Below are 26,863 nucleotides of genomic sequence, written 5' to 3'. Positions count from 1 at the left end.
TGCTATTATTCAAACCCCTGTGAACAGAATTTATTTGAGCCTGTTTTCCATAAGTCTAAAGAATAAGACACAAATATTTTCTGTGTAGAAATAGAATTATACTATCCAGCTTATAATCGAACGAGAATAACGCCCAAGTTCCGACCTAAATCGGGAGATGGGCGTTCTTCTCACAAAAACAAATAAAGCGGCATAATCGAAAGCCGAACTTTGGACGCTTTCAACTGCACTCCGTCGCGGATGCGGACAATGTTGACGGGGGAGTGTCGGAGGCGTGGTGAAGGCGGAACTGGGGCGTGGTTATCACCCGAACAGAGATGGGCGCCCTTCGCCGATAATGGATGCGTTTGTAGCTAGAATTTAGGGCACTTTTCCTGGACCCTGTTTTTTGACGAATAAGGCCCCAAAAAGTGCCCTAAATGACCAGATGACCCCCAGAGGGAGTCGGGGATGACCTCCCCTGACTCCCCCAGTGGTCACTAACCCCCTCCCACCACAACAAATGATGTTTCACAACTTTTTACTTTCACCCTCAAATGTCATATCCTCCTCCCAAGCAGCAGTATGCAGGTCCCTGGAGCAGTTGTTAGGGGGTGCAGTGGACGTCAGGCAGGTGGACCCAGGCCCATCCCCCCCCCGTACCTGTTACAATTGTGCTGCTTAATGCTACTAGTCGTCCAACCCCCCCAAACCCACTGTACCCACATGTAGGTGCCCCCCTTCACCTCTTAGGGCTATAGTAATGGTGTAGACTTGTGGGCAGTGGGTTTTGAGGGGGATTTGGGGGGCTCAACACCCAAGGGAAGGGTGCTATGCACCTGGGAGCTCTTTTACCTTTTTTTTTGTTTTTGTAAAAGTGCCCCCTAGGGTGCCCGGTTGGTGTCCTGGCATGTGAGGGGGACCAGTGCACTATGAATCCTGGCCCCTCCCACGAACAAATGCCTTGCATTTATTCGTTTTTGAGCTGGGCGATTTCATTTTCCATTATCGGTGAAAAGCAAAAACGCCCAGCTCACACCTTGGCGAATAAAACATGGGCGTCTATTTTTTTTTTAAAATACGGTACACTCCGCCCCTTCACGGACCCGTTCTCGGAGATTAACGCCCATGGAGATAGGCGTTTCTGGTCGATTATGCCCCTCCAAGTCATGTTAGGTTTTACGTTTGTCCCTTTTTAAATAACACATGTGAGGCCATAATAACATACTTGAATGTAAATTGGGTGCAGTTGTTATTGCAGTGCCCAGCTCCCCAGGTGCTGTCCAGTAGATGCCAGCTTCCTTCCAGAAAAACAGCATTCCAGGCATGATCAGAATCTCCAGAAAAGTTCTGCCCAACTTTGTAACCGTATCCTTTAGCATATCCTGATAATTTTATACATTCGATACCTGCAATGCTAGGAAGAAAACAAATCAAATGTAAAGAATACGGCATCACCTCACTGTTGTATTTTCCAGATAATATTCGAGGTAGGTTGAGTTTAAGATTCTGTCCACTTAGGACATTTAACTAACAGAAAGAATAGGTATTAACACCTTTCCGAACAATCGCTATTATTAAGCATTTTTACCGTAAATACAAAATAAGAGAAAACCATTAATATATAGCTCCCATTATGTCCAGAATTCTAGGTAATGGGACCAAAATATGGAAATATTCTTTCAGTTTAGGGAAAAACATTATTAGAACAAATACAAAAGTCAAAGGAAAGCCACAGCTAGCCCTAACAATGTTTCCAAATCAGTTGCAATAAAGTTATGTCTCTATTTTTAACTCTTCCTTGGAAAGCACAAACTTTAATAGTTGCTTATGATCACTAAAGTCATAGGAATTATTCTGAAATGATAAATAAGTACAAGGCAAACAAAGAAGAAAATTCATCTTCATGGGCGCAAAGCCAAGAATTCTTGGCAATGCCTCTGGGTATTCCTCAAAATTCTAATCTTGGAACCCAAGAACTCAAGATCCATACAGCAGAAATATAATTTTAGAACAGTATCCCTGTCTGGCTCTGAAACAAATGTCACTAAAAGAGTGGCCCTTTGAGTTATAAGGTCTAGTAGAGAAGATTCCAAGAAATCTGTCAAATTTACATCCTGCAGACCAATACCACCCTTAGCATCTGGTAGTGCCAGGTATTGTGCTCTTAATAATGGTGTTAGTGCTTCTGTTGGTATTTTCTGGCCATTTGAGTAAATGCAATCAAAGGTGACCTTGGAAGGCACAATAATCTTAAAGTGTTTTTCCTCAACTGATTCTCCATATACTTCATCTTTCTAGAGGTAAGATTCTTGTCCTGAACAAGGGCTCCACAGATTCCCTGCAGTACAGAAACTTTCATCTCTAAGGTAACCACTCTAACAGACTATTAGGCATATTTTCAAAGCACTTAGCCTTCCAAAGTTCCATAGAAACTTATGGAACTTTGGAAGGCTAAGTGCTTTGAAAATATGCCTCTATTAGTCCAAAGCTTGGGCCTGGACATTCAGAGGCATATTTTCAAAGCACTTTGGGAGGCTAAGTTCCATAGGTTTCTATGGAACTTTGGGAGGCTAAGTGCTTTGAAAATATGCCTCTCAATGTTCCAGACACAAAATTCAAATCAGAAGAACGTTTTGAGGGCACCTTACTCAAGTAGGAGTTCAAAGCATTCATGGCATCCCACAGCGTGTCCAAGGTGTTATTGGCCTAATCAGCATACTCACCAGTTCCGAAGCGGCCCTTTCTCCCATGGCGGTCACAGTACTCACTGTTGGTTGTGTTGAAAGTTGTTGCAGTGAGTTCTGGTCACAAATGTGCCTAGGGGAGGAAGTGAGCACCAGCAGATCCTCCAAGTGCTGCACAGCAGAGAGCAACAACTCTGCCTAATTGCTCTGCCCAGCCATTAATGAGCTTCTGTGTTGTGGTGAAGCCAACCTTAGAGCTGCTGGAGAACGTGGTGAAGGCGGTTAGCTTGGCAGAGTTTAAAAAGGGGTTAGACGGTTTCCTAAAGGACAAGTCCATAAACCACTACTAAATGGACTTGGGAAAAATCCACAATTCCAGGAATAACATGTATAGAATGTTTGTACGTTTGGGAAGCTTGCCAGGTGCCCTTGGCCTGGATTGGCTGCTGTCGTGGACAGGACGCTGATGGACCCTTGGTGTTTTCCCAGTGTGGCATTACTTATGTACTTATGTAGGGCTCAAGGAAACCCCTCTGACATTGCTGCCAGAAGACAACACATAGCTGAAGTGGCCACCTCTATTAACCACACAAGGGCTCTAAATGCCTCCAACTTAGACTGCCTCAAAGACTGGGATCCACCCGGTAGCAGAGGAAGCAGCCAAGGCTTCACTTTCCTCTTCCCTATCTACAGGCGAAAGAGGAATCAATCAGGCAAGTCAATCACAGTGCACTAGAGAGCTCCCACACAAGCGTCTGCACAACCTAGCGCTAGTTTTTAACATTAGGCACCTAACAAAGAAGCACAAGGAGGTCATTTTAGAATACTTATATGGCATTTACTTATATAATAATGGTGTTTGTTGGAGTTCCACAGGGTTCGCCACATTTTCCCTTGTTTTTAATGTTAATATAAAAGTCTTAGGAGATGTTCTGTCTAGATTAAGCAATTTTGTACTTTCTTATGCAGATGATATTTTTCTCTTACATTCTACATTTGATGAAACTTTAGCATTTTTAGCTGATTCTTGGACTACTAATAATTTTCTAAAACTAAACAAGCAGAAGACAAAAGTTATATGGTTTGACAATTATGACTCTGTTCCATATAAAAGTTTTAAATTATCTACAGGGGAGATATTACAAATTGAAAATAAGTCAGAAGTCTTGGGAGTGATCTTAGATTCCAGGTTAACATTTCAAGTTCATATTAATTCTCTAACAAAGAGAATTAACTGCCGTGGTCTAAGTATCAAAAGTTTTTTTTAGTACAAGTCATGGATGATACAACCATAACTCAGCTAACACCATTCTGCTGAGCAAATTGCCTTATAACTTCAAAGATCATAGAATGTTGTGCCCTCTTACTTGTCAGTGTTTGATTTGCAAAGGTCACATTTCTGTTTAGCCAAAGAGATACCACATGCTTGTTTGAACAATGCAGATAACTTCTGCTATATTTGTGGTGAAGTGACTTTTGCATTACAAAAGCAGAGTGTAACAGCTGTGGTTATGAAAGCCTAACACCTTTATTTTGGCTGCAAAATTGGTGATCAGAATAAGAGCTGGGTCCTTCACATATGCTGCAACACTGGTATAACAAATCTTCGACAGCGGTTGAAAAGGAAAAGGAAATCTATGCCTTTTGCAGTGTCAATGATTTGGAGAGAGCCAACAGATCATATCAGCAATTGTTACTTCTGCATGGTGCCTCCAGTTGGAAAAAGGTTTCAAAGAAGAAAAAGTGGACTGTGTAGTATTCAAACATTACATCAGTTTTACGCTCAGTACCTCCACGGAGAAGAACTACCAGTTACTAATGCACCAGAATCATTCTCACTTGATTTTGAAGAGGAAGAGGATGAAACTTCTGGTCTTGAATCATCAATGCACATGATCCAGATTTCCTCTCATCCTCCTTATTTGAGCCACACTTCATAACACAAGGTGAACTGAATGAACTTCTCAAAGATTTGGAAGTACCAAAGAGTAAGGCAGAGCAGTTGGGCTCCAGACTACAGCAATGGAATCTCCTAGCAGGTGATGTTAGGGTTTCTGTGTTCTATGACTGTCAAAAGATCTCGTCTCATTCTTCTTAATGGAAGGTGATCTTGTAACCAGCAACAACATTGATGATTTAATGGCAGCCCTCAACATTGTTCATGATTCAGATGAGTGGAGACTGTTTATTAATTCATCAAAGACAAATCTTAAAGCTGTTTTGCTGCATAATGACAATGTTTTGCAATCAATTCCAGTTGATCATGCACTTCATACGAAGGAAACATATGACAACATGAAATAACTTTTGAGGTACATAAACTGTGACCAGCATCAGTGGCAGCTTTGTGTCAACTTGAAGGTTATTGCTCTCTTGCTTGGTGTGCCGGCTAGATACACAACGTATTGCTGTTTTCTCCATGGATGGAATACTTGTGCAAGAGATTCCCACACAATCAAGAGAGACTGTCTGCCCAGACAATCATTGGAGCCTGGGAGGAAAAGTGTTCAGCATCCATTGCTTGTTGAAACAAAGAAGATTCTGTTACCACCCTTACACATCAAGCTGGGCTTAATGATGTATTCTGTCAAGGCCATGGGCAAAACAAAAGCAGCTTTCAAGTATCTCCATTGAACATTTCCAAGGTTACTTGAATCTAAGATAAAGGAAGGTGTCTTCATGGGTCCTTAGATTCACCAACTTCTTTAAGATGATGCATTTGATTATGCACTGTGTGGCAAGCATTCCAGTTAGTGGGAACAACTTTTGGGGGGGAATGAAAAACAGTATTACCATAGTTAAACAGGGTCCTTGAAAGATGTAATGATGTATTAAAAACCCAACATGGCTATACAGTGGTGTACCTAGGTTGGCTGTCACCTAGGGTGGGTTGCCACTATGCCTCCTGGCGCATTGTGACCCCTCCCCCCCCCGGTGCATCACCCATCCTCTCCCCTAAGCGCACCATCCTCACCATTTGGGGGTGCACGGAGTAGTTGCATGGTTGTCGGCTCTGCCAATCCCCTGCCTTGGAACAGGAAGTAACATCAGAGGGGGCAGGGAACCGGCATAGACGACAGCCACATGACTGCTCCATACACCCCCTTGCTGCTTGCACCCGGGGCAGACCGACCCCACCACTGGGCCCTTGGTGCAGTAATGCAGACACAGCCCATTCAAAGTCAATAAGCTGTGTCGGCATTACTATGTGGCAGCCGTTAGTGCGGCTTTGTAAAGGGGGGCGGTTAGTAATCTGAGTTAGCTTATAAAAATATATTTCACATTTATATGGAAGATTAACCAAAATAGAACTGTCTACTTTAGAACTCCAGGCCCAAGATGTAGATGTCCATTTTGACATTTCTTCTAACATCTATATTTTCAAATTCTGAGCATGGCACTTAAGTTTATACCCAGAAATTCAGCAATAAGTGGCCCTTTTACTAAGCTGTGTAGGCGCCTTTGCGCCCAACGCACACCAAATTAGAGTTACTGCCTGGTTACCGCATGGCCCTTGTGGTAATTTCAATTTTGGCGCGTGTTCGCTACACTCGTCTGAAAAATATTTTTTGTTTTCTGATTCGTGGCAAAAGTGGAATTTGATGCGTGTTGTGATAAACACAGTGACTGCCCTTACATGAGGAGGCCGCCAGAGGGCGCTCTCCCATGGAAAACCTAAAAATGCCCTGATCTGGCCACTAGAGGGAGCCAAAGAGTATAGTCCATGGTAGTGACCAGAAGGAACGGCTAGGGGGTGCTCGTGGCATAGGACCTGTACTTCCCTGGGGAGGCCACCAGGGGGACTCTCTGAGTGGAAGCTGGAAAGGTGGAGAGAGTTCTGGGTGCAGACCTTTCTGGAAGCAGGGGGAGAGGCCTAAAGAGAGGTGGGATGGATTATTGGGCACCCTATAAAAGCATCCTCTAAGCCAAGGGAGGGGAGTGAAGATGGGGGAACCTGCAACACCCAGAGCCTGAGGATTACTAGCAGGAAGACTGAAGAAAGAGGCCTGCTGAAGTAGAGCTCAAGAGAAAGGTCAGGAGAAGGTTCCCTCCAAACCCAAAGAGGTACTTACCTGGTGGGGACCAGGCATGGGGTACTGGGGTTATGAACAATTGCTACTGAAGTGTTTAAGTGAACAAACAGCCGTGGGGTGGAGGATAGGACCGTAAGGTTAATGTGAATAAAGAAGGTCCTATCCAGGGGAGGAGGCTGTTATACCCTGAGACCCAGATGTCCCCAGTAAATGGTCTCAGGGGGTGAATCGCAGTAACAGATTAATAGTGGGCAAGCCAGGTTCCCACAAGACTGTAACCTAGCTAATAAACTGAATTTACATGCAACCAGCTAATTTGCATATTCTTGCAAGCGGAGAAAGCTGTGCTATCTTCCAGAGAAAGGGTGACCTGGGGACCCCACCAGAAGAACGGGTAAAGGGGGGGGTCGGTTACCAGGTGACACAGCAGGGAGGCCGGGCCAGGACTGCAGGTTAAGGAAGAGGTCACCCTGAGGGAAAGGGGAGGACCAAACCTAGAGGCCGGAGTCAATGCAGTCACAGAGAAGTCTGGTTTCAAGGTGGTCCCCTGAGGCAAAAGGCTGGTGAGGCCGGGCAGGAGCCACTAGAGGGCCACTACACCCCAGAGAGCACCCCTGTGGGGGTTACAAAGGGCATTATCCCAGATGGGACCTTGTTGTTGAATAACTCCCTGAAGACAAGGACATCAGAGAATCCCTGCTACCCTTGACAGTTGAATAACCGTGTCTGAAAGTTGAAACCAAGGGAAGAGCAGAGGGTTGGTGGGACCCAGGCCATAATTTTATCCCCAGGGAAGTGTGCAGAAGGGCCCACTGACTACAGGCGGGTTCTGGGGGACTAGCGAACTCAAGGTGAAGCTGAGTGGAAAAGGCATCAGTCTCCAGAGGAGGTCTCCTGTGTGGGTGAAGACAGACAGCACGGAGAGGTGCAGGTCGAGAGCAGACAGCACGGAGAGGTGCACATCTTTACAAATGGTGGCAGTGGTGGGATCTACAGTGAACTTCCACGTGAGTGAGGAGATAGGAGGAGCAGTCGAGTTCCAGAGGCGAGTCGGAGGAGTTCCAGAGTCCAGAGACCAGACGAGTGGCCAGAGGGTGAAGGTGGTGTCCAGGAGGTTCCTGAAGCCCGTCGAGGGGGCCAACGCTGACAAAGGCGCATTACTCGCCTACCCAGGTAAAGGGTACCTAGAGGGGAGGCGAGGGAGGATCCAGTAAGCTGAGAAGAGCAGTTCATGTAAATGATAGAAAGGCTTGTTCTTGTGGAGATTCTGGTACGAGTTTAAGAAGTAGAGGGCAAGTGTAGGACCAGGGAGAAAGACAGTCCGCACTTGGATATCTCTCTTGTGTTGCAGGCTGCATCCCAACAGACGGTCGAGGAGGACGTCGGAGCCATAGGAGGGCGGAGACGGTTCAGACCGAAGAGAAAAGTCCAGAGGCCCGAGGAGCCGGAGCCCAAGTCGCCAGCAGAAGGAATGGACATGGCAGAGTTGGACACCATGATCCAGGTTCTGGGACTTGGAGGGGGACTGTGTTCAGAGACTGTTGGGACATTGTTTAAGCCTGAAGGGGTGTCTGGGGAAGACAGGACCCCGAGGAAAAGAGAAGTGATTGAGCCAGAGTGTGACCAATGTGGGGAAATGGGCCATGTTGGAGAGTGGTGTCTGGCAGTAGGCAGTTCAGAGGATGAACTGGGAGACTGGGAGGAAATAGGAAATCCTACAGTCAGTTGGTGGGGGTTAAGTGACATGGCAGGCAAGAGGAAGCCCAAAGGCCATGGGAGTTGGGAGGTAACCCATTCCTCAGGGGCAGACTGCATGGGTAGGCCGGGAACCCAAGGGGAAAGAGGTGTCTGCAGGGAAGAGGGTCAGGAGGAACCCGCTGCAGGGAAAGCACCCAATGTCCCAGGGAGAGGGGTGGCCACAAACCTGAAAAGTGCCAGGAGGGAGGATGGGTGCCTGGACAAGGGAAGAAAGCCCCAGTTGCAGGATAGTGAAAGTCCTGGTAAGAAGGGTAAACCCTCTAGGAAAGGGAAAGGGGGTGTAGGCCCAGGTGAAAACTTCCCAGGTAACAGGATAAAGAGTAGTCCTGATTGTGGAGGGGAAGTCAATGTACACTGTGAGCAGGGGGGCGAGACAGCTGAAGATAAAGTAGGCTGCCCATGCTACGGTGAGGACCGGGCAGTATTTCCATGGGGTGGGGAACCAGGGAGCGTTGCCCCAAGGGAGAAATACTGGGAGGCCCGGGAAAAGAATGAGAACCTGCTGTTAAAATCCCTTACAGAAAATGTCTGGCAGTTAGAAGGGGAATTACAGGCCCTAGGTAAACCGGGGGAAGTCTATAGGCACCCGGAGCAATGTCTGAGGGAGGTCCTGGAACTAAATAAAGGACTAATGGTAACTTTAGTGGGCCATATACAGCAGCAGCAGGAGGCGTCCCAGAAGGCGATGGAGAATAGTCTGAGGGAGAATGAACAGAGATGGGTCCTATTCGAGTCAGCTTGTAAGGAAGAGATGGCTGCTTCAAGGCATGCCTTAGAGGCCAAACTGGCAGAGTCCCTTAGGCAGAAGGAAGGCTGTGAGGCACTGCTAGCCACGGTTAGGGCTGAGCTGCGCACAGAAGTTAAGCTAAGGGAGGAAAGGGAAGCAGAAGTAGCCCAGCTTACAACTACCCTGAAAGAGACCCAAGCCTTGAGGGAGACCCAATTAGCTAAGCTGCAGTCCACACATGAACAGGAGATAAGGGACCTCACAGACAAGTTGCAACAAGACCAGGAGCAGAGGGTATCCCTAATTAAAGCTGAGTTCCAGAATGCTCGCCAGGAGTGGTATAAAGAGCAGGAGGCCCTGAGGGAAAATATTAGGGAGATGGGTAAACTACAGCACACAGCTATAAGAGAGCTGAGGGGGAGTTTAACCCAGGTAAAGGCTTGGCTGGGAGAATTACAGGGCCAGCAGGAAAGCCAGCTGAGGGAAGTACAGCATGGGTATGATAGAGCTGTGGTAGAGTTAATGGTGGCCTTGCAGCAGACCCAATCTGAGTGGGCTGTAGAGAGACAGCAAGCCAAAGAGACCACAGAAAGGGCAGAAAGATGCAGGGAGGCCATGAAAGAGAGGTGCAGAGTGCTGACCCTAGCAGTTGATGTGCTCTTCCAGGACTGGCAAGGGAGGTTAAGAGAGCTTCAGGAAGCCCACTCCTGCATTGTAGCCCTACAGGAAAAGCTCAAGGGGAAGGAGTGACCAGGAGGGGTCAGTCAACTCCTGTCCATGAGTAGGGGCCAGGATAGGGAGAGTCCGAAGGGCCCTGTTAAACCCACACGGAGGGGTGGGGTGAAATTTAAGGAGTGTGAGAAACCCCAGAAGGGCAAGCAGAAAAGGGAAGAGGCTGCCCAGGGGAGGGAAAGGCTCGGGCCCCAGAAGAAAGGGTTGATCCTAGGGCCCAGATACCGCACCGTAGAGTCGGGAGAGGAAATGGTTCCTAGGCAGGGGACACCGGCTCAGGAAGGGTGCCAGGAGGAGGCTACATCACCCAGAGGCTGGGGGGAGTCTTGTGCTAAAAGTGGTTATTCTAGTCCAAAAGGGAGGAATAGGAAACACTTAAAAGTCTCAGGGAAAAGGAGACTTAGAACCCTACACACAACCCACAAAGGTCAGTCAGGGCCTAGTGGGCGTAGTACAGCCCGGGGTGGTAGACAACAGGAGGGTAGGCTTAGAAGTTGCCCTGGTGGGGTAAGAAAATCCGGCCATAAGAAAGCACGCCCGAAACCCACAGTGAAGAAGGGGGTGTACTCATGGGCTAGGATAGTAGGGGAAGAGATTAGACGCCGAGGCCTAGGAAGGCGTAGAAAGAAAAGATTAGGGATCTTTGAGTTTCTAGGGGTTACAGAGGAAGGTCCCCTAGAGCAAAGTAGAGCCTTTGTGGTAAGGCGGACCACTGGGTACAAAGCCTTCCTGAGAATCCCTCCTAAGTGATAGGGGAGAGAAGGAACCTGACCCCGAGATGAGTTAGGGGGAGTCAGGAATTGCTGCTCCTCAAAGAAGAGATTTGAGGGAGCAGCAATATCTTAAGGGTGGGGGTATGTGATAAACACAGTGACTGCCCTTACATGAGGAGGCCGCCAGAGGGCGCTCTCCCATGGAAAACCTAAAAATGCCCTGATCTGGCCACTAGAGGGAGCCAAAGAGTATAGTCCATGGTAGTGACCAGAAGGAACGGCTAGGGGGTGCTCGTGGCATAGGACCTGTACTTCCCTGGGGAGGCCACCAGGGGGACTCTCTGAGTGGAAGCTGGAAAGGTGGAGAGAGTTCTGGGTGCAGACCTTTCTGGAAGCAGGGGGAGAGGCCTAAAGAGAGGTGGGATGGATTATTGGGCACCCTATAAAAGCATCCTCTAAGCCAAGGGAGGGGAGTGAAGATGGGGGAACCTGCAACACCCAGAGCCTGAGGATTACTAGCAGAAAGACTGAAGAAAGAGGCCTGCTGAAGTAGAGCTCAAGAGAAAGGTCAGGAGAAGGTTCCCTCCAAACCCAAAGAGGTACTTACCTGGTGGGGACCAGGCACGGGGTACTGGGGTTATGAACAATTGCTACTGAAGTGTTTAAGTGAACAAACAGCCGTGGGGTGGAGGATAGGACCGTAAGGTTAATGTGAATAAAGAAGGTCCTATCCAGGGGAGGAGGCTGTTATACCCTGAGACCCAGATGTCCCCAGTAAATGGTCTCAGGGGGTGAATCGCAGTAACAGATTAATAGTGGGCAAGCCAGGTTCCCACAAGACTGTAACCTAGCTAATAAACTGAATTTACATGCAACCAGCTAATTTGCATATTCTTGCAAGCGGAGAAAGCTGTGCTATCTTCCAGAGAAAGGGTGACCTGGGGACCCCACCAGAAGAACGGGTAAAGGGGGGGGTCGGTTACCAGGTGACACAGCAGGGAGGCCCTTGTTGTTGAATAACTCCCTGAAGACAAGGACATCAGAGAATCCCTGCTACCCTTGACAGTTGAATAACCGTGTCTGAAAGTTGAAACCAAGGGAAGAGCAGAGGGTTGGTGGGACCCAGGCCATAATTTTATCCCCAGGGAAGTGTGCAGAAGGGCCCACTGACTACAGGCGGGTTCTGGGGGACTAGCGAACTCAAGGTGAAGCTGAGTGGAAAAGGCATCAGTCTCCAGAGGAGGTCTCCTGTGTGGGTGAAGACAGACAGCACGGAGAGGTGCAGGTCGAGAGCAGACAGCACGGAGAGGTGCACATCTTTACAGTGTAAATCATTACTGCCCGGTTACCATGTGAGACCTTACCGCTTGGTCAATGGCTTAAGGTAAGGTCTCAGACCCAAAATGGACACACGGCAATTTTCATTTTGCCACAAATCCATTTTCAGCATAAATTTTAAAAAGGCATTTTTTTGTAGGTGCGCTAAAAAATTATTCTGTGCGTACCCAAAACACGAGTCTACACTACCACAGGCCATTTTTCAGTGCACATTAGTAAAAGGACTCCTAAGCCATTCCCAGATACTGGTGCTCAATATTTGAATATAAAGTGGCTACTGGAATTTATCTAAGTAATGCTGGTATTCAGCACTGGTACCCAGACCACTATCCAGACAAGTTAAGACTGCTATTTTGCAGCTCAGGAAGGAAGTTGGAGAACAAGGACAGTGCCGGGTAGAGGTCTATGCCCTGAGGACAAATCAAGATCAGGTATACATATGAAGCATTACCTGATACCTTATGCTATGAGTTTATCCTGTTGGGCAGACTGGATAGACAATAAAGGTCGTTATCTGCCATCATGTACTATGTTACTATGAGGGGCATTTTCGATAGAACGTCTAAATCAGAATTTGGATGTTTTACAAAAACGTCCAAATTCTGAACAGGAAAGAAGGTCATTTTCAAAAAAGATAGTCGTCTATCTTTTGTGTTCGAAAATACTATGGACATCTTGTGATTTGGACATTTTTGTTTTTGGTCCATTTTCGAAAAAAAAACGTCAAATGCAAAACATCCAGAACAGAGGAGGAGTGGCTTAATGGTTAGTGCACTGGGCTTTGATCCTGGCACCATGGGTTCAATTTCCACTGCTGCTCCCTGTGATTTTGGGCAAGTCAAATGCACAAGGGGCATTTTTGGATATGACATCTAAGTCTGAATTTGGACATTTTTTGTACAATGTCCAAAATCAGAATAGGAAAAGTCATTTTCTACAAAAAAAAAAGTCTATCTTTTCCTTTTGAAAATGCTGTTTGGAAAAACATTTTGTGATTTGGACGTTTTATTGTGTGGTTCATTTTCAAATAAAAATGTACAAATGCAAAATGTACAAAATACACAATAGAGTGAAACCATTCACATGTGTGTGGTGAAACCTTTCTTGCTAAAAAATCACCCCGTTTTATCCTATACAAGGAGAAGTGGTCTCCGTTACTGGCTTATTTCAAAGATGCATGTTGAGAAGCATTAGATTCTTCCCCCCTCCCCCTTTTTTTCTGTCTTCTTCTTTCCTTCCTCTTTGCATTCTTTACGTATGTACAATATTATTCAAACTCTGATTTGCTCTATGTTATTCTTCTGTAAACTAACTCAATAAAATACTAAGAATAAAACAAAAGCTTTGGTTGTAATATAAATCTCAAAGTGCATCAGAAAGTCCACACAGGAGAAAAACCATTTGCATGTATAGAGTCTGGTAAAAGCTTTGGTCGGAAGGTAAACCTCACAATGCACCAAAGAATACACACAGAAGTGAAACCATTTACATGTCCTGAGTGTGGCAAAAGTTTTGGTTGGAAAGAAAGCCTCACACAGCATCAGAGAATCCACACAGGGAAGAAACCATTTACATGCACTGAGGAAGTAAAAGCTTCAGTTGCATTGGGACAGGTAATTAGGGAATGTACACTCTTGCTATGAAGTATGGAAAAATAGAACTCCGGTATTTAGATATATGTAATGAGACCTCCTTTTCATCTATAGATCTGAATTCAAAGCCCAAATCTACTGATAAACAATAGACACAAGGCTTAGATGTTATTAAAAAAAAAAAAAAAGAAAGCTTGGCATCAGGTAAAATAGTGGGAAAGTGACATCCCAGGAAAGCAATAGGGCATTCTTGGGGCCACTGCAGTGGACTTTATAAAATGCCCCCAGATACACATCTCACCATTGCTCCCTTACCTTGTCTGCTGAGCCCCCCCAACCCCCAACTGTACACCACTACCATAGCCCTTACAGGTGATGGGAGCACCAATATGTGGGCACAGTGGGTTTCTGGTGGATTTTGGAGGACTCACAGTTTCCTCCACAAGTGTAACAGGTAGGGGGAGGTAGAAGCATGGGTCCACCTGTCTGCAGTGCACTGCACCACTACTAGACTACTCCAGGGACCTGCATGCTATTCTAATGGACCTGAATATAACATCAGAGTCTGGCAAGTAATCACATTTTGGGGGGGGGGGGGCGGGTTGAAGGGGGTTAGTGACCACTGGGGGGCGTAAGGGCATCTTTTTGTGTGGCATGGAGGAGTAGCCTAGTAGTTAGTGCAGTGCACCTTAATCCTGGAGTAGTGGGTTCAATTCCCACTGTAGCTATTCATTATAAAAACAGGTCTAGCTCAAAATGGCTAAGTTTTAGTCCTGAATGTTTTTGTTTTGTTCCATTATGGCTGAAAGACATCTAAGTCTTATGAACGCCCAAGACCCACCTTGAACACACCCCCTTGAGATTTAGACGTCCTTCTGTCGGACTTCAGAGAAAAACATCTAAAAAGAGGTTTCGAAAATACTGATTTGGACGTTTTTGTGAGATAAATGTCCAAATGCAGACATATGTCACTTTTTAAATATTTTTCTCTTTTGAAAATGAGCCCCTATATTATTAAGCTCTCCTAACTTCTCTGGATAGTTATCTGGGTGCCAGTGCTGAATAGTGGCATCACCCAGATGACTTCTGGCTCCATCGTAGCTCCACCCACGGACCGCTTCAGCACTACCTGGATAATGCCAAGGCAGTTAGACATGATTTTCAATAGGATTATCTGGATAGTGCCTCTAAAAATCGCTGACTAAGCCCAGTGAGCTCTAGTTATCCAGGTAGCAAGTGCTACTACCCAGACAACCAGCTTTGAATATCAGGCCCTTGCTTCCTACAATAAAAACTGTAGGTTATAGTTTAGGGAGAAACAGATTCAGCCATGGTGGCTCAATGCCATATATTCTCATTTACCTGCACATTCTCTCAAAGAGCCCAGCATATCCTTCACAAATACTCTTCCTAGACTGTAGAACGTCGATCGGACTAGTTAATGCATTTGCTGTGTTTTTATAGCCTATGACATCATACTCTAGGAAACAGAGAAAAAACTGTTACAAATGAATTTCCACTTTAAAGATCTTCTATCTCCATAGTTAAAGTGTATGGTGAGAGTTTCTATTTCCAGTATTCTTGAAGTTATGTATTCCAATTAGAACGCTGGAACACAGCATTAAGGAGTGTTGGATGCTGAGCAGTGAAACAAGCATAGAGGTTCTAATATATTTTATTTTTAAGGGGTGCATTTCCATGACCCCTCTTTTTTAGTTTTACCCCTGATGCAGCCTGAGGGCGAAAGTTGGCCACATCGGGCATTGTTTTAACCCCTACCTCTGGGTTTTGTTTCATTAAACTAGTTTTTATATATTGTTTAACCAGTCTGCTTTTTTAGTCTTCATCTTCCAATTAGTATCTCCAGTCTAATTCTAGACTCAGTCCCGCCAATATTCAGTGCTATTTAACAGGCCAGAAATGGCTCCTCGCCGGTTAAATAGTGGCTAACTGGTTATATCAGATGGTATAACCGGATATCCGCTTAAATTCAGCGCTTCACTGGCTAAGTTTGGCACTGAAATAGCAGGTCTATCTTTGACTGGTTTAAACTTAAGCAGCCAGCTCTGAATATTGGCTTCGCTGGTTAAAGTTAAACTAGCCAAAAATAAATCGAATATTCAATGTTGGTCAGTGGAAACAGCCCGACATTGAATATTCAGGCTCACTGCCAAACATGGGAGTAAATCGGGCTGCCTTCCATGGACTGACTATCAGCCCCAGTCTCTCCAGAATTCTAGGTTCCAATCCGAGTCAATTTACCTGAAGTACTTGTTGTGTTATGCATTAATTCTAGGGTTATCAACTTTAAATTGCAGTGTAGGTCAAAATACTGCAAAAGTTAAAATAAATGTATATTTTAATACTAAGTACAGTGAAAAACACAATAAAAATTTTACTTAAGTGAAAGTAAAAAAGTTATTGCCTAATAAATACTTTTTGAGTAAAAAGTAAAAGTACTGCAAATACAATTAATGCAACTATTATTAAACATTTTTATCCTAACAACTTTTTTGTTCTACAATTCAATCCACCTCACTTTTAGTAAAACGAAGGGGTCCTTTTACTAAGATGCGCTGAAAAATGGCCTGCAGTAATGTAGGCGTGGGTTTTAGGCGCATGCAGAATCATTTTTCAACGCACCTATAAAAAGGCCCTTTTTAAAATTTTTGCCAAAAATGGATGTGCAGCAAAATGAAAATTGCCTTGTGTCCATTCTGAGTCTGAGACCCTACCACCAGCCATTGACCTAGCGGTAAAGTCTCATGCGGTAACCGGGCGGTAATGACCTATGCGCGTCAAGTGCCACTTGGCATGTGTCTGATACGCGCAGCAGAAAATAAAAATTATTTTTGGGCCGTGCGTATCTGATGCACACCAAAAATGAATTTACCACAAGAGCCACACAGTAGCCATGCAGTAACTCCATTTTGGCGCATGTTGGGCACACGTAGACGCTTAGGCGGCTTAATAAAAGGGCCCCTTAATTTTGGAAAATGACTGTCACTCATGCAAGTGCACTTGTAAGTCATTAATCCAGCACAGCTAAAAAGATTCAACAATTGCACTAGGAGGAAGTGGATTTTACAGTCTGATAAATAAAATTCCTTCAAATCAGGCCACACTGCAATGTTACTGATGCCTTTTGACCAGGGGCGTAGCCAGACATCCAATTTTGGGTGGGCCTGGGCCCAAGATGGGTGGGCAGAAGAACCCCACCCCGTCCCACAGGTGATTTGGTCTCTCCTCTCGCCTGCATGCCATATGGTCTGTCAAACATCCCCCTCTCCCGCATACCTTTTAAATAGCAGATTTTCATCGGCAGCAAGCAGCAACTAATATACACTGCTCATGTTGGCCCCACAGCCTTCCCACTGATGCAACTTCCCGTTTCCGCATAGGCGGGAATAGGTCTGTGGGGCTGGAGTGAACGGTATGTATCAGTCGCTGCTTGCTGCAGGTATGCAGAAGGGACAGTTTTCAGCTGGTGGGACTTGAGAATCCCTGCCAGCCACATCATAGGTGTGCTGGTTCTCGATGGGCCTGAGCCCAAAGTGGGTGGGCCTGGGCCCACCTAGGCCCACCCTTGGCTACGCCACTGCTTTTGACAGGGTCTGCAGGTATTGATCAAGGGAATCTCTGTCTGAAACACTTGACTTCTTTATAGCAAAGAATGCGCATAGTACGGTAAACCTGACGTCAGTGCCAGGAAAAATAGTGGAAACTGTTATAAAGAATACAATTATGGAACACATAGATAAACATGATTTAATGGGACAGAGTCAGCATGGTTTAATTTGTTTCATCCCTTTAAAGGTGTGAATAAACATGTCAATAAAGGTGAGCCAGTTGATGTAGTATATCTAGGTTTTCAGAAAGCTTTTGACAAAGTTCTTCATGAGAGACTCCTGAGAAAATTAAAAAGTAATTGGATAGGAGGTAATGTTCTGTTGTAGACTAGAAATTGGTTATTGGACACAAAACAAAAGGTAGGGTTAAATGACTATTTCTCTCAATGGAGGATGGTGACTAGTGGAGTGCCACAGGGATCTATACTGGGACTGGTGCTATTTAACATATTTATCCATGATCTGGAAATCAAACCCCAAACTCCCTCACCTTAGTAAATCTCTCAGGTAAGAGCTTGTTTGTTATTTGTTTTCCTCTGACTCCTCCTCTGCATGAGGATGGGGTTTTCTTCTTAGAGTTATGTCACACTTTCACATTTCCAAGTCTCCCTTTTGGCTCCTAGCTGTACTTTAATCAGGTGGGGGAATGGTATCTGGGTGGCTACCACAGTACTCCTAGGGGCTTGGCTGCCTGCCCCAAATCTTCCTGAGCTTGCACCACTCTCCTCTGGACCAAGCTTGCCTTTCTCAGCATACACCTCCCCCACAGCTCCTAGAATCTTCGCCTATATAGGTTTCCTCCTAGGAATGTTCTGACTCCCTCTGGATTAGAGCAATTATAATGGGGACAAAAGTAGCTCTAACCAATCTACCAAAAATCAATGATCTTAGGGGAAGGACTTCTTCTACTACTGGTGTATCAAGGTAATGTTTCCCTTTTTGGGAAAGAACATCTTCCTTTCCATTCAGAGTTCCTAGGCAATATAAAATTTGGAAGCCATATAGTGCCATCACATATGCCAAACGGATTAAGAACTTTTGTTGACCAAAGATACTGAAGGTTGTTCTCATCTGCCAGTACCTATAAGTAAAGAGATCCCCCAAGGTAATGCCTCCACTCCTGGAAAACTGCCTTTATGACTAAGAATTCATAGTCAAGCTGCACAGGTGAAAGAGTCCTAGAGAGGAACATACATGAATACAGTTCCTGATGAAGCCCCTGCCACTGGGATAACAGTCCTCCTCACCATATCTGAGGCATCGATCTTCACATGAACAGAAGTATTAGGACTGGATGAGCCAAGAGAAAGACAAGGACGACAGACATTTGTAAGTAGTCAGAAACCCATTGTGATTCTGTGGTCCATTGGAACTTGGCTGATTTTCAGCATAGATGTTAGTAGGGACAAAATATTGTATCCTGACTCAGAAAAGCAAAAGAGAAGTGCCAATAATTGCTTTTAAACAAGCAATTATTGGCACTAATTAGATTTCATTGGAACAAACGTGGTCCGCACCTAACATTTGCCTGCCACCAAAAAAGGGAGGGGTGCAGAAATGGGAGGGTCATGAGCATTTTGGAGCAGATTGGGGGCGTAGTTTTGCGTTATATGCATAAATGTAGAATATGGGTTCTCCAAGGGTAAATTTAAGCACGGGCATTTACATCACATTTTCGTTGGTGCAAATGACGATGCCTACATTTACACGCGACCCTTACGCTGAAGCGGTATTCTATAAACTGTGATGCACTTTAGGCATGGTTTATAGAATACCACTTAAGTGGGGGGGGGGGGGGGTTCAGTGCTTAACTTTTAGGCACCACACGGTAACTGCTAGGGAACAACAGTGGTAAGGGGTTTTATGGTAGTTTAGCAGTTACCATGTGGTAAGCAGTGCATTAACCCCCAGATTCTATAAATGGCACTTAAAATTTTGGTGCTAACCATCAATTATTGGCATTAATTGACAACAATTTGGATTTGCACCTTGCTAAGCACTATTTTGTAAAGGACATATTTTGTAATGGACATAACACAAATCTTCCGTTGTACGATTCCCTAGTGTGGCTGTGCCACATGAACTTTGTCTTACTGCCACATCACTTTGTATTTGTTTACACCGGAGTCTGCAACGCCTCTCTGGTACTATGTAAGCCACATTGAGCCAACAAATAGGTGGGAAAATGTGGGATATAAATGTAACAAATAAAACTAAAATAAATAAATAAAAAATAAAGATGTGTGTGCAAATGTTTTAGCACGTAACTGAAAGGGGGCATGGCCATGGGAGAGGCTCATTTTTCAGTGCCCAAATTTGAGAGCCATTTACTGGATCTAGTTGTTAGTGCTTTTCATGTTAAGGGTATAGCATGGGTGGAGAATGGGCAGGGAATCATTAGCCAGGTAATGTTCTGTATTTACTGTGCACTAGCTGGCTAATGTGCACTTAGGGGCACTTTTACTAAGATGCAGTAGGGCTAATGTGTGGGTAGCACACGCCAAATTGACACTACTGCTAGGCTAGCATGGGCGCCCAGTGATAATTTTGTAGTTGGTGTGCACTGATTCCTAGTAGAAGATATTTTTCTATTTTCTACTGCGGGACTAAATTCCTGTCAGTAATTGGAAGCATGACCACATTGGCGTGCACTGCCTGATTACCACATGAGAAGCACTTGAGCCCTTAATGCTAGATCAATGGGTGGCAGTAAGGGCACAGGCAGTAAATAGCTGTGTGCGACTTTTAATTTTAGCATAAGGCCATTTACCTCCCCACTAAAAAAAGTCATTTTTTTCTAGCCATGGTAAAAAAAATGGCCCAATGCACACCAATTTCCCATGTCCAGACTACCGCAGGCCACTTTTTACTGCAGCTCAGTAAAAGGGCCCCTTAATTCAGGGACCACTTACCACTTCCTAACTAGGAGGCGTTATATGCTCCTACGTTAATTGGGGCCACATACCATGCACTATTTGGCTCTTTAATGTGGGTCCTGCATATGAAAATGCTGGTTCTGCCCCCACTGGTGGCCATATAAAATTTGCAGCTACCACACAGTAAATTCCCACGTTAAGCTGCGATAACTGCAAGTTTTACCGCACTTTAGTAAAAGGGCTTCTAAATTTTATTAAGGAACAAGTTATACCATGATGATGCTATCCAAGATGTAACTGATAAATGTTATAAGCAGTGCCTTGCATAATTATTGAAGGGTTATTGGTGAACCCATTCACTAGAAGATTAAAGGATGAGCTAACAAAAACTGAAAACTCCATTGGAAGGCAAAAAATCTGTCATGTATCAATTTGTATTTTTTGGCATAAAATAATACTATAACCATAACAGCCATTGGATGCTGTTAGACATTCAGCCCATGCCTTACCAATGTGATGGCATATCCACATCCAGATAGCTCTGACTTTTTCTAGGTCTGTGTTGGCTTCTTTGAGTAGAACCTTTACCAGGTCCTCAATACTGCTTGTTACATCTACCTGTCAGAAAGAAGGATGTGTATTTAGTAAGAGAGGATACAAGAATGGTCCATTTCATATGTATTATTAAGAACCAGCTCCTCTGGAAAATGTATGAGCTAGCTGGAAGATCCTTAAAGGTGATTTTTTTTCCTATGCCTCCAAAGCTAATTGAAATTATTCTGGTCCAGTGTTGTATTGTAACTAATAAATATAACTGATAGTAATACTGTATTTAAGTAAATATTTTGTCACTTTTACTTATAAAGAAGTACAGGATAACATTTGTTACTTTAACTTTTACTAAAGTAATAATTTCACCACTTCTTGCTACTTTTACTCAGTTACATTTTATGCTTGCATTTAAAAGTAAAAAGTAAAAGCAGAAGTGAGATGAAATGATTCCTCAGTAAACCAAATGAAACAGCAAAACTGGGAACAGGATTTTGCTATTGCAAACCTCATCACGCAAACAGTGGATCATCTCATCTTAAATTTTGAGGTTCAGTGAATATAACCTATGAGAACAGTTCAGCTGACTGTTTCCTGAATTGGTTACTGGTCTCCAGCCAAACATGAGTTGGGTCATTTTTAAGTGAGGATGAAGCTGAGAAGAGAAGGGCAACGAAAATGATAAAGGGGATGGGATGACTTCCCTATGAGGAAAGGCTAGAGTGGCTAGGGCTCTTCAGCTTGGAGAAAAGGCTGCAGGGGGAAATATGATAGAGGTCTATAAAATAATGAGTGGAGTTGAATGGGTAGATGTGAAGCATCTGTTCACGCTTTCCAAAAATACTAGGACTAGGGGGCATGCAATGAAGCTACAATGTAGTAAATTTAAAACGAATCGGAGAAAATATTTCTTCACTCAACGTGTAATTAAAATCTGGAATTCGTTGCCAGAGAATGTAGTAAAGGCGGTTAGCTTAGCGGAGTTTTAAAAAGGTTTGGACGGCTTTCTAAAGGAAAAGTCCATAGACCGTTATTAAATGGACTTGGGGAAAATCCACTATTTCTGGGATAAGCAGCATAAAATGTTTTGTACATTTTTGGGATCTTGCCAAGTATTTGTGACCTGGATTGACCACTGTTGGAAACAGGATGCTGGGCTCGATGGGCCTTTGGTCTTTCCCAGTATGGCAATACTTATATACTTATGAAGCTGGTTGCAATTCTTGGAGAACTGATATGTCTTCAGAGACTGCTGGTCAACCCATGGAAAATTTTACATTGCAGTGACTGTCCATTGGATTGATAGTCTTTAGAGAGGAAATTTGCTTTGTGGCCTTGAGACTGAAGGGCTCCCACACATTTGATATTCTTACATCAGTTCTCAAAAACATTCTAACAAAGTTTTCCATCAGACAAAATTTGTTAGAACAACAGACAATGATTCCAATTTTGTGAAAGCTTTTCTGTAATTGGACATCAGGGCAATGATAACAAAGATAAAAATGAAGATGCAAGTGATATGACAATAATGATGACAATGAATCTTTTGCTATATGAAAGTCAAGTGTTTCAGAGATTCTTGTGATCAAAACCTGCAGACCTAGTCAGAAGGAACTTTTTATCAGACTAACAATCTACTTTCTGCTAGTGCAGTTGAACACCTTTTTAGTTGAGCTGGATTAATGACTCACATGAGTGAGTCATTTTGAAAAATTTAGTTTTACTAAAAGCAAAGTAGATTAAATTGTAGAGCAATAAAGTTTTGGGGATAAAAATGTTAACAATAGTCGCATTCATTGTAGTTGTGATACTTTTACTTTTTATTCAAAAAGTATTATACTAGGTAATATCTTTTTTACTTTCACTTAACAAAATTTTTGAATGTGTTCTTCATTGTACTTTTACTGAAGTATTAAAATATACATTTAGTTTTACTTAAATACTTTGATCTAGTACTTTGAACAACTCTGTTCTGGTCCTCTTTGATATAGATGTTTGGTTGCTACTGTATTCAGCAAGTTGTTCTTCTGTTTATAATTATGCTGGAACTCATTTATTAACCACTGTTGTTAATGTGTAGTCCTGTGGCTACATGAAAAGCTTAATGTCATAGGGCACCCCTGTAAGTTTGAGACCAGATGGTCTATTCCAAACTGTGATTGTTCAGCCTGCAGAAAAACCAAGATGGGGAAGAGTTCTAAAGGACAAAGGTAGAAGGAGCAGAAGCTGGTCTGAGCTCCAGAGAAAGATTTTGTAGTAATTTGCCCAACAGGTGATAATTTCATGCAAGGGAAGCATTATACCTTGGTCTAAACATGGAGAAAGTTGGTATTCAGGTACACTGTAGTGTGGAGAAAATAATGCTAACTGATCAGTGAGAAACTGTAAGTGGAGTGGGGTAGCAATGCAGCTACAAAGAAAAGCCACCCAATGTAGTTTTGGATTACTGCTTCCTGGCTATCTTAAAATAGACTGTTAATGAAAATGCAGTAGTGAAAGAAGATTGTGAAGGTTGAAATTCTGTAATGGGAGACTGCAATCTTTTTAGTGTCAGTATCGGCTGACCCGGGAGAGGGAGATAAAGAGAAGAAAGCACATTCTACTTCCAGTTCCAACCTTCCCAGACCACATTTACTCAAAACTACCCTTCTCATCAGTTCCTGCTCCCCTCTAGTTTTCAGAGCTCCCTCTGGCAGGGCCGGTTTTAGCAAGTGCGGGGCCTTATGCAGACCAATTTGGTGGGGCCCCACCCTAGCCCCGCCCACCCTAGCTCCACCCCATTGATAAGATTATTCCATTTTTAGAACATTTTTTTTATTTATGAAATTTCAAATAAAGACAAATGAAGCTAAACTTGTACAAAAAAAACTGATTGAAATAATAAGCACAATGCTATCATGAAACCTCCCCTCCCCAGAAATTATTCAGTTCAAGTCCACTACAATTAGTAGTTCCAATTCTCATAACAAAGGAGAATAAAGGAAAAATATTAAGAAAAGATTCAGTACTTTCAAATTCCCCTATTACTCTGTAACCCATCAAACCAGAAAGGCAAGTAGCCACATCAGTTACTAAATAGTTTGAACTGATTGTACCTACTTTATATCAGATTTTGCTACTTCATGATTTCCATTCTCAGATTTTAGCTTAGTAATTTTTTCTTCCTATGATTGCAGTCTAGTTTCCAAATGATTAATTTGAGGTGTCATATCTTTAATTACTGGAAGCAATGTTTTAGCTAAATCTGCTATTGCCATCCAAATTTTTATCAGGAGAAATATCTGCAGATCTATTTGAAAATAACCCAGATATGTTAGAAACAGCCTCTTCTAAGCCAGAAGATCTTACTTGCTCAGCTTCTCTAGCAACTAATGTTGTTGGGCCAAATCTCTCTCAGGGAAGCAGACATTTCCAACCCTTGCACCGTCTGCAAGCGTCGTTAGATGAGAGACACACTTCTCCTGATCTCCTGCCTGCATGGAATCCGATTTCAATTTGGCATAAGTGTACAACTGTTGGCGTCAGCAATGATGGCTCACCTCACGTCCTCACCACCTCTGACCAGGCTCCAGCTTTTCCCGCTCAGTGACTCCCGCCCTTGCGTCCGGAAACAGGAAATACATCAGAAGGCGGGACATTGAGCGGGAAGCTGGAGCCTGGAGGTGAGCCGTCACGCTGCAACTGTCTGTCGTTGCCGTCAGGGGCGGGGCCGTCGCTGCCTGGGCTGACTCGCTGGCATCGCTCAGTTAGTCGCTGGGGTCCTGGGACTCGGGAGCTGACGGCGGGCTCAGCGGGCCCAAGCCGGGGGTGGGTGCCGCGCCGGTGGTAGCAGGAGCGGAGTGGCTGAGCCACGGGAATGGGGATCAACTCAGGCGACTAAGGCGAGCAGCGGCGGAGGTCGGAGCGGAGGCACGAGCGAGGCAGAGTTGAGGCACTGCGCGGGGCCCCCTTAGGCGTGCCGTGCAGGGCCCCCTCAGGCACGGGGCCCTATGCGGTCGCCTTGGTCGCCTCTGCCTAAGACTGGCCCTGCCCTCTGGTAGCCAGCTGCCCCTCCCCCAGTCATAGAAGGCATGCCTGCTGCCTTAAAACTACATTTTCCCCTTAATTCTATAAAAGTCACTAAAAATTGTGCAAGCAGATTTGTACGCATGCCCAATTTGTGAGTGTAATTTAATTGAATAATGAGCCAATTAGCACTGATAATTGAGATTTCAACAAGCAATTATTAGTGCTAAATGGATTTAATTAAAAATTTACGCATGTAAATTTAGGTACAGGATCCATGCGTAAATTTTGCTTTGGGTCCAAAAAGGAGGAATGGCTATGGGAAGGTCATAGGCAAATTGGGGTTGTTCCTTTAAGTTAAGTGCATTGTTAATAAAGAGGATCCAAACCTAATTTAGGCCCGGGGATTTACACCAATTTTTTGCTGGTGTAAATGGTCGTGCCTAAATATAGTTGTGGTTCCTGGCGCTAAGCACTATTATATAAACAGTGCTTAACATTAAGCACCATTTATAGATTAGCGCTAAACACTATTTTTTTGTGTGCTGATTTTATAGGTGCCAGTATTTTTAAATTTTTTCAGCACTTGATATACCACAAGTGATCCCTGAGGGGACTATGTGGTTTACAGTTTCTATTACAGGTACTTTGCACTGTCCCTAATTGGCTCACAATCTGTTATATATTGTACCTGGGGCAATGGAGGGCTAAGTGACTTGCCCATGGTCACAGAGAGCTGCAGAGGGTATTGAACCTAGTTTCCCATGACTTCAACCTGCTGCATTAACCATTAGGCCACGCCTCTACTTTAGTCCTTTATAACTAGTATTGGCCTCATATTCAAATGCACTTGTCCTGATAGCAGCAGCTACTATCCAGATACAGAATATGTGCCCTATTCTGGACCTAGCCAGGAATTTTCAATGGCACTATCTAGAAAGTGCCACTGAACATTCTTACAGGCCGACCTGGCACCTGCAGGGCCGAAGCATGGGTGTTCTGCCTACTTGTACAAATAATTTGTAAACACTATCTAGATAGCATTGTGGATACAGTTAGAACACCGATAAAGGCTGTCCTAAATCAAACCGCATCGGTATCCACATAGCAGTTAAATATTGCCACTAGTGCTGATTGCTGCTGAATACAGATTCAACACTACCAGTTCTGCGAATAGTTGTGCTGAATATACCTGGACAATTTAAACACCACAGCTGACATTTTAAACAAATGCTGACTTTGATTTTTGAATATTGACCTCTATGATTTTTAAAGTTTTGAGACTAAAAAGTACACATATGGCTAATGATTTCTAAACAAAATGGTAGCTATGAATATAGTTTCTTATATTTTCTTTTGTAAGGATCCCTTCAGGACCCTTACTACAGATCCCTACAAGGTATTGAATAACCAGAGGAATCATAGGTACTATAAACTCATAAAGTGATAAAATAAATAGCTAAACCCCCTGTTTACAAAGCCATGTGGCTATGCCAACACAGCCCATTGAAAGTGAATGGGCTGTGTCAGATTCACCACACTGGCAGCCGCTAGCACAGCTTTGTAAACAGTGGCCTAAAGGAGTAACAAGGGGGAGAAGAGTCTGACTACCCAGGAAGAGAAGAATGGATGGCCAAAAGATCTGGAAAGCATTCAACAAGTCTAAAGATCTTTCTACTGGTTAACATTCTTTCTCTCATCTTTTTGTTTTTCCTGTGTTTGAATATGCATTTGTTTTAGAAATCTGCTCAATAAATACTCTTCCTTTCATTTGCATGACCGTTCTTCCTGGACATTGCTTTTTTGAGTGACTGATGACTGTGAGCAAGGTGTAAAGAAGATACACCCCCACCACAACACATGCACACACACACACACACGTATATATATATATATATATATATATATATATATATATATATATATATATATAATACATCCATAGAAGGTAAGGACTTTGAAAGGCCTGGACTGGCAGCCTTTACCCTGTGTCTCCATTAAAAAAGATGTCTATGAGTTAACTAGGAATATTGAAAAGTTAAAAAGACTCTGTTTTCAGGTACATTAGGAATGGGAAGAGAATAGAGAGACAACTACAGTGGTTGTACCTAAATACAATGTGCATTTTGACCTATTAAGCTAGTATTCTATAAAGGAAAATAGGTGCCTACTTACCAGGTGCCCAGCTATAAAATTGCCTTTTCAGTGGCTAGATTTAGGACCCATACTTGCAGGGTTTCTGAA

At 43.9% G+C, this 26,863-nt stretch overlaps 1 protein-coding gene across 1 annotated transcript in view; it reads right to left on the bottom strand.

The window, feature by feature from the left end:
- The window catches only part of KY (kyphoscoliosis peptidase), a 93,923-nt gene that overhangs the window by 22,987 nt on the left and 44,073 nt on the right, over positions 1 to 26,863 (bottom strand). The window contains exons 8-10 of the mRNA XM_030216465.1: positions 20,575 to 20,683; positions 14,923 to 15,040; positions 1,208 to 1,396 (exon numbers count right to left, since the gene is read on the bottom strand). Of these exons, the coding sequence (XP_030072325.1) occupies positions 1,208 to 1,396; positions 14,923 to 15,040; positions 20,575 to 20,683 (416 nt within the window). The remainder of the gene's footprint in view (positions 1 to 1,207; positions 1,397 to 14,922; positions 15,041 to 20,574; positions 20,684 to 26,863) is intronic.

Source organism: Microcaecilia unicolor, chromosome 10 (assembly GCF_901765095.1).
Source record: "Microcaecilia unicolor chromosome 10, aMicUni1.1, whole genome shotgun sequence".
NCBI classification, from domain to species: Eukaryota; Metazoa; Chordata; class Amphibia; order Gymnophiona; family Siphonopidae; genus Microcaecilia; species Microcaecilia unicolor.
Note: the sequence above shows the minus strand (reverse complement) of the source record. Positions and strands in the feature narration are given on the sequence as shown.